At 45.1% G+C, this 8,930-nt stretch overlaps 1 protein-coding gene across 2 annotated transcripts in view; it reads left to right on the top strand.

Moving 5' to 3' along the window:
- Positions 1-8,429, top strand: part of LOC138784243 (fucolectin-1-like) — an 81,213-nt gene extending 72,784 nt beyond the window's left edge. For both annotated transcript variants that reach the window (XM_069959748.1, XM_069959747.1), the window contains 2 exons: positions 1,543-1,819; positions 8,212-8,429. In XM_069959748.1, coding sequence (XP_069815849.1) covers positions 1,543-1,819; positions 8,212-8,374 — 440 coding nt within the window. In that variant the 3' untranslated portion in view covers positions 8,375-8,429. The remainder of the gene's footprint in view (positions 1-1,542; positions 1,820-8,211) is intronic.
- The last annotated feature ends 501 nt before the right edge of the window (positions 8,430-8,930 follow it).

Raw genomic sequence — 8,930 nt, forward strand, 5'->3', positions numbered from 1 at the left:
GGAGGTCACCCAGCTTTCCCAGCATCTTATACTCAGTGACTGGTAGCCTTGGGGAGCTGGACTGTAGATCTATACTGTGTAGCTGAAAACCATATCAGCATAATTGTCCTAATTGGTTCCCTTTAAAGCAGCACTCCAGCCCTTAATTATTATTACCCTCCCCATATCAGTGCAAGGATGGTAGATGGCACCCTGGATCTGTACTTCTTCCGGTGGTACTGTCCCGACAGTTTGGATAACATTTCCAGCCCATTATTTGTCCCAGGGGATCCCTACTGCTCTGTGTTCAGGGGGCAGAAGTCTCTTTGTCAATATAAGTCTATGGGATGGTTCTGTTTCAGTGCTGAGCCGTCACATATACTTATACAGGAAAGTGACTTCTGACCCCTTCACAGGGAGCAGTAGGAATTCCCTGTTGACAAATGACTGGAAGGGACGACTATGTTATGCGGACTGTCAGAGCATTGCCGCTGGAGGAAGTACAGGTGGCCCGGGTGGCCATCTACCTTTCCTGTACTGATGTGGGGAGGGAAATAATAGGTAAGGGCCACAGTGGTCCTTGAAGGATGAGCCGCTAGCCTGCTACTCATGGACCAGTGCTGTGTACTTTACCCCTAGGCTCAAATTTACCTGCCAGCCCCTGCTTTGGGGTACATGACTAGAGCATCTCATCACATGAGGGTACTTGAATTGAAATTGGTCTAAAAGATGGGAAGGAGGTCGGTGCAAAACCTTAGCAATGCTTTGGGGACTGAAGGGTGGGAACCATGAATGATTTCCTCTGGTGGGCCCCAGATACTCCAGGCCGACACTGAGCCTGCATCCCCATCCTGCTCCCCTTACAACTCCTTTTGGCAGTCTAAATCCCCAGTGCATTGAATATCTGCTCACAACCCTCAACATAACAGTGCATGCTGTTGCAGTATTGTCACCGTGAGTATCAAGTCCCTGAATAACAGTCTGGCCCATTTACAATCCTTAAAAACGCTGGAGATTCTTGCATTTCCTTCTTACTCCCTCCATTACTCCTCCTAGCAGTATGAATCTCCGGCCTGCTCTCCCCTATTGTTCCTCCTTACAATCTTTATCCCTACCCTAATCCCACTCATCTTCCCTACAGTCTGCATCCCCATCATGCTCCCACCGCAATTTCACACATCTCAGTCCTCACACAGCTCATTCTATTGGGAAGTTTAATCCCTCACTAGGAATATTATACAGGGGCATAGCTAGAAATTGCTTTGGCCCATAGCAGACCTTTGATTGGGCCCCCCTTCCTGACTGACCATTAAGCTGTCAAGTGTAGTAGTAACTTTATAACGGCATGGCTGCTACAGTGGTAGTAACGTCCTGATATTATATACTGCGCCCTTCAGGTTCTGTTCACACTTGTTCCTGTCTCCCCGCCCACAGGCCCACATACATATCTTTATTATGTTCCCGCACCCCCCTTACTGCAGCAGATTTTTTTTTGGGCCAGACTTCTCCTTTACGTTTTCCTTGGAGAACCTACTTAGATGTGTTCTTGTTTTTGTCTGGCAGGAAGGAACATTGCCCCGGAGGGTAAGGCCAGTCAGATCTCTGTGTACCATGGCAGTGGGATGGCGATCAATGCCATCGATGGGAATCGTGAAGGAGTGTACCGCATGAAATCCTGTATCTTAACCAAAAGTGATTTTTCTCCCTGGTGGAGACTGGATCTTCATGAGCCCAGAAGGATCGGAGCTGTGGTTGTAGTGAACAGGAAAGACTGCTGCTGGGATCGCCTGAAGGGGGCTCAAGTCCGTGTTGGAAACGCTACCAAAAATGAGAATCCAGTGTGAGTAAAGAAAGAAAGATATGGTACATGGCAGGCACATCACCTGATCCCATATGTAGTGTAAGTGTATATGTAACTGCTGGATGATGGAGGAGACATGTAGTGTAAGTGTATATGTAACTGCTGGATGATGGAGGAGACATGTACTGTAAGTGTATATATGACTGCTGGATGATGGAGGAGACGTATAGTGTAAGTGTAAATGTGACTGCTGGATGATGGAGGAGACATGTAGTGTAAGTGTATATGTAACTGCTGGATGATGGAGGAGACATGTAGTGTAAGTGCATATGTAACTGCTGGATGATGGAGGAGACATGTAGTGTAAGTGTATACATGACTGCTGGATGATGGAGGAGACGTGTAGTGTAAGTGTAAATGTGACTGCTGGATGATGGAGGAGACATGTAGTGTAAGTGTATATGTGACTGCTGGGTGATGGAGGAGACATGTACTGTAAGTGTATATATGACTGCTGGATGATGGAGGAGACGTATAGTGTAAGTGTAAATGTGACTGCTGGATGATGGAGGAGACATGTAGTGTAAGTGTATATGTAACTGCTGAATGATGGAGGAGACGTGTAGTGTAAATGTATATGTAACTGCTGGATGATGGAGGAGACGTGTAGTGTAAGTGTATACGTGACTGCTGGATGATGGAGGAGACGTGTAGTGTAAGTGTATATGTAACTGCTGGATGATGGAGGAGACGTGTAGTGTAAGTGTATATGCAACTGCTGGATGATGGAGGAGACATGTAGTGTAAGTGTATATGTAACTGCTGGATGATGGAGGAGACGTGTAGTGTAAGTGTATATGTAACTGCTGGATGATGGAGGAGACGTGTAGTGTAAGTGTATATGTGACTGCTGGATGATGGAGGAGACATGTAGTGTAAGTGTATATGTGACTGCTGGATGATGGAGGAGACATGTAGTGTAAGTGTATATGTGACTGCTGGATGATGGAGGAGACATGTAGTGTAAGTGTATATGTAACTGCTGGATGATGGAGGAGACATGTAGTGTAAGTGTAAATGTAACTGCTGGATGATGGAGGAGACATGTAGTGTAAGTGTATATGTGACTGCTGGATGATGGAGGAGACATGTAGTGTAAGTGTATATGTAACTGCTGGATGATGGAGGAGACATGTAGTGTAAGTGTATACATGACTGCTGGATGATGGAGGAGACGTGTAGTGTAAGTGTATATGTGACTGCTGGATGATGGAGGAGACGTGTAGTGTAAGTGTATATGTGACTGCTGGATGATGGAGGAGACGTGTAGTGTAAGTGTATATGTGACTGCTGGATGATGGAGGAGACGTGTAGTGTAAGTGTATACATGACTGCTGGATGATGGAGGAGACGTGTAGTGTAAGTGTATATGTGACTGCTGGATGATGGAGGAGACGTGTAGTGTAAGTGTATATGTGACTGCTGGATGATGGAGGAGACATGTAGTGTAAGTGTATATGTAACTGCTGGATGATGGAGGAGACATGTAGTGTAAGTGTATACGTGACTGCTGGATGATGGAGGAGACGTGTAGTGTAAGTGTATATGTAACTGCTGGATGATGGAGGAGACGTGTAGTGTAAGTGTATATGTGACTGCTGGATGATGGAGGAGACGTGTAGTGTAAGCGTATACATGACTGCTGGATGATGGAGGAGACGTGTAGTGTAAGTGTATATGTAACTGCTGGATGATGGAGGAGACGTGTAGTGTAAGTGTATATGTGACTGCTGGATGATGGAGGAGACGTGTAGTGTAAGCGTATACATGACTGCTGGATGATGGAGGAGACGTGTAGTGTAAGTGTATACGTGACTGCTGGATGATGGAGGAGACATGTAGTGTAAGTGTATACGTGACTGCTGGATGATGGAGGAGACATGTAGTGTAAGTGTATATGTAACTGCTGGATGATGGAGGAGACATGTAGTGTAAGTGTATATGTGACTGCTGGATGATGGAGGAGACGTGTAGTGTAAGTGTATACATGACTGCTGGATGATGGAGGAGACGTGTAGTGTAAGTGTATATGTAACTGCTGGATGATGGAGGAGACGTGTAGTGTAAGTGTATATGTAACTGCTGGATGATGGAGGAGACGTGTAGTGTAAGTGTATATGTGACTGCTGGATGATGGAGGAGACATGTAGTGTAAGTGTATATGTAACTGCTGGATGATGGAGGAGACATGTAGTGTAAGTGTATATGTGACTGCTGGATGATGGAGGAGACATGTAGTGTAAGTGTATATGTAACTGCTGGATGATGGAGGAGACATGTAGTGTAAGTGTATATGTGACTGCTGGATGATGGAGGAGACGTGTAGTGTAAGTGTATATGTAACTGCTGGATGATGGAGGAGACGTGTAGTGTAAGTGTATATGTGACTGCTGGATGATGGAGGAGACATGTAGTGTAAGTGTATATATGACTGCTGGATGATGGAGGAGACGTGTAGTGTAAGTGTATATGTAACTGCTGGATGATGGAGGAGACATGTAGTGTAAGTGTATATGTAACTGCTGGATGATGGAGGAGACGTGTAGTGTAAGTGTATGCATGACTGCTGGATGATGGAGGAGACGTGTAGTGTAAGTGCATATGTAACTGCTGGATGATGGAGGAGACGTGTAGTGTAAGTGTATACATGACTGCTGGATGATGGAGGAGACATGTAGTGTAAGTGTATATGTAACTGCTGGATGATGGAGGAGACATGTAGTGTAAGTGTATATGTGACTGCTGGATGATGATGGAGACATGTAGTGTAAGTGTATATGTAACTGCTGGATGATGGAGGAGACGTGTAGTGTAAGTGTATATGTAACTGCTGGATGATGGAGGAGACGTGTAGTGTAAGTGTATATGTAACTGCTGGATGATGGAGGAGACGTATAGTGTAAGTGTATACGTGACTGCTGGATGATGGAGGAGACATGTAGTGTAAGTGTATATGTAACTGCTGGATGATGGAGGAGACGTGTAGTGTAAGTGTATATTTTACTGCTGGATGATGGAGGAGACGTGTAGTGTAAGTGTATATGTGACTGCTGGATGATGGAGGAGACGTATAGTGTAAGTCTATATGTAACTGCTGGATGATGGAGGAGATGTGTAGTGTAAGTGTATATGTGACTGCTGGATGATGGAGGAGACGTATAGTGTAAGTCTATATGTAACTGCTGGATGATGATGGAGACATGTAGTGTAAGTGTAAGTGTATATGTAACTGCTGGATGATGGAGGAGACGTGTAGTGTAAGTGTATATGCAACTGCTGGATGATGGAGGAGACATGTAGTGTAAGTGTATGCATGACTGCTGGATGATGGAGGAGACGTGTAGTGTAAGTGTATATGTAACTGTTGGATGATGGAGGAGACATGTAGTGTAAGTGTATGCATGACTGCTGGATGATGGAGGAGACGTGTAGTGTAAGTGTATGCATGACTGCTGGATGATGGAGGAGACGTATAGTGTAAGTGTATATGCAACTGCTGGATGATGGAGGAGACATGTAGTGTAAGTGTATATGTGACTGCTGGATGATGGAGGAGACATGTAGTGTAAGTGTATATGTAACTGCTGGATGATGGAGGAGACGTGTAGTGTAAGTGTATATGTAACTGTTGGATGATGGAGGAGACATGTAGTGTAAGTGTATATGTAACTGCTGGATGATGGAGGAGACGTGTAGTGTAAGTGTATATGTAACTGCTGGATGATGGAGGAGACGTGTAGTGTAAGTGTATACATGACTGCTGGATGATGGAGGAGACGTGTAGTGTAAGTGTATACATGACTGCTGGATGATGGAGGAGACGTGTAGTGTAAGTGTATACATGACTGCTGGATGATGGAGGAGACATGTAGTGTAAGTGTATACATGACTGCTGGATGATGGAGGAGACGTGTAGTGTAAGTGTATATGTGACTGCTGGATGATGATGGAGACGTGTAGTGTAAGTGTATACATGACTGCTGGATGATGGAGGAGACGTGTAGTGTAAGTGTATATGTAACTGCTGGATGATGGAGGAGACGTGTAGTGTAAGTGTATATGTGACTGCTGGATGATGATGGAGACATGTAGTGTAAGTGTATATGTAACTGCTGGATGATGGAGGAGACGTGTAGTGTAAGTGTATATGTGACTGCTGGATGATGGAGGAGACGTGTAGTGTAAGTGTAAGTGTATATGTAACTGCTGGATGATGGAGGAGACATGTAGTGTAAGTGTATATGTAACTGCTGGATGATGGAGGAGACGTGTAGTGTAAGTGTATATGTGACTGCTGGATGATGGAGGAGACGTGTAGTGTAAGTGTATATGTAACTGCTGGATGATGGAGGAGACATGTAATGTAAGTGTATATGTGACTGCTGGATGATGGAGGAGACATGTAGTGTAAGTGTATATGTGACTGCTGGATGATGGAGGAGACATGTAGTGTAAGTGTATATGTAACTGCTGGATGATGGAGGAGACGTGTAGTGTAAGTGTATATGTGACTGCTGGATGATGATGGAGACATGTAGTGTAAGTGTATATGTAACTGCTGGATGATGGAGGAGACATGTAGTGTAAGTGTATATGTGACTGCTGGATGATGGAGGAGACGTGTAGTGTAAGTGTATATGTGACTGCTGGATGATGGAGGAGACGTGTAGTGTAAGTGTATACATGACTGCTGGATGATGGAGGAGACGTGTAGTGTAAGTGTATATGTAACTGTTGGATGATGGAGGAGACATGTAGTGTAAGTGTATATGTAACTGCTGGATGATGGAGGAGACGTGTAGTGTAAGTGTATACATGACTGGTGTGTAACCTGTGTAGCCCCGCCACCAGTGCTCCTAATGTCTTATGCTACGTTTTCACGGAGCGATAATTCGCCCAATCGATCGTTTAATGATTTTGAAGCAACAATTTGGTTTTTAGAACAATCAGCGTTTAGACGAATAAATCGTTAGAAAAATCATAAGCGATCTGCGAATTTTTAGCGAACCATGGAACGACGATTTGTGAACATGTTGAAAGATCAAAATGAATGATTTCACGCTCGTTGCTTGATTGTTTGCTGTGTTTACACGGAACGATTATTGCTCAAATGCGATCGTTATAGCGAAAATTCAAACGATAATCGTTCCGTGTAAACGCAGCATTACTGTGCAGGATGAAGGTAACAGACATAACTAATGCTGCGTTTACACGGAACGATTATTGTATGAATTTTCGCTATAACGATCGCTTTTGAGCAATAATCGTTCCGTGTAAACACAGCAAACAATCAAGCAACGAGCGTGAAATCGTTCATTTTGCTCTTTCAACATGTTCAAAAATCGTCGTTCATCGTCCGCTAAAAATTCGCAGATCGCTTCGTGTAAACAGTCTTTCAAAGATTCACCCTATGTAAAAGATGGGCTTAAGTGATCTTAAAACCGATCACAATAATTTTTTTTTACGAATTTTCTTACGATTTTTCTAACAATTTATTCGTCTAAACACTGATCATAATAAAAAACAAAACGTTGCTTCAAAATCGTTAAACGATCGATTGGATGAATTATCGCTTTGTTTTAACGCAGCATAACCCTAACCTTCATCCTCAGCTCTCTGTGCCCACTAGGGAGCTTACCTGATTATAGTTCCCCTTCAAAGACGAAAATAAAGCTGTTTTAACCACCTGATTAAAGTGTCCTTAAAGTGACTGTACCACCATGCCCAGGCTGAAGCACTGGAGGCGGCCGACCCACCCTTAGTGGGAGGTAACCCCCGCCCCTCTATGATAGGGTTCCATTGATTCTAATGCAGTCACGTCATAGAGGGGCGGGGGGTTCTTCCCACTAAGGGTGGGTCGGCCGCCTCCAGTGCTTCAGCCTGGGCCTGGTGCTACAGTCACTTCAATGCTGGAAAAAATCATAACAAAAGAAAATGATTGAAACCTTGAGTCTGATTTCTTTTTTAAGGCTGCATTCCCACGTTCCGTGTTCCGTGAGAAATGCCTGTAACGGAGTCTCCCCCGCCCGGAAAGCATCTGATAAGGTACTGAGAGCGAGGGAGAACTGTACTGATATGCACCGCGCCCGGCTGATTCATTACAGCGTCGCACATATCAATAGAGTTCTTCCCCGCTCTCAGTACCTTATCAGATGCTGTTTGGGGCGGGGAGACTCCGTTACAAGCATTCCTCACAGAACACGGAACGTGGGAATGCAGCCTAAGTCTCTTAGTAGCCCGTGTAGCAATGCTAGTGTGAGGGTGGCGTGACTGGGGGATGGGGAGGTGGGTGATGTGATTGGGAGGTGTGAGGGGGAAAATCAGATGGGGTCACACTCGGGGCCAGTGCTGACCGATGTCTTTGTTTTCAGGTGCGGCACCATCACGGAGGCGGAGCCGGGACTGGTCAGCAGGTTGTGTTGTGCAGGAATGGTGGGACGCTACATCAGCATCGTCATCCCTGACCGCGAGGAGATCCTTAACCTGTGTGAAGTGGAGATCTACCCAGAGGGCACCGAGAAGCCATGTGTGTAACCAGAGGCTGGAGAGACCCCCAGCTAGAAAATCTGAGGAAAGAAAATGCAATCTGTAATCAGAATAAATGATTCTATATGAACTGCTGCAATTCTCATATCTATGTACAGTCTGCAGCGGAGACAGCAATGACCACAGAACACTATATGCACTATATACAGATATAGGCCATGTTCATACAGCGTATGAGACCGGCCGTTCCGTGACCCAGCCGGGTCACGGAACGGCCGGTCTCTGAAAAGATCCTCCCGGATGATCTTTCGGGCCACAGTGTTCTGATGCGGGCGCATCCATGCGTGCCAGCATCGGAAATTTAGACTGCACGCTATGGAGCGAGCGTCCGGATGTTGTGCAGCATGATGATAGGTAGCCGGTCTCCATTCCGCAGCTACCATCACTACTATTGTCGACACTATAACGGAAGTGACCTGCAGAGCAAACAGCATAGGGCTAAATCCACGCAAACCCATATAGTCCGATCCAAGTGGTATAACCCAGTATTGCAACCACTTGGAACATACACAGTGGTATTATAGCTACCCAATACAATTATATA

The sequence above is a fragment of the Dendropsophus ebraccatus genome, chromosome 2 (assembly GCF_027789765.1).
Source record: "Dendropsophus ebraccatus isolate aDenEbr1 chromosome 2, aDenEbr1.pat, whole genome shotgun sequence".
In the NCBI taxonomy this organism is placed as follows: Eukaryota; Metazoa; Chordata; class Amphibia; order Anura; family Hylidae; genus Dendropsophus; species Dendropsophus ebraccatus.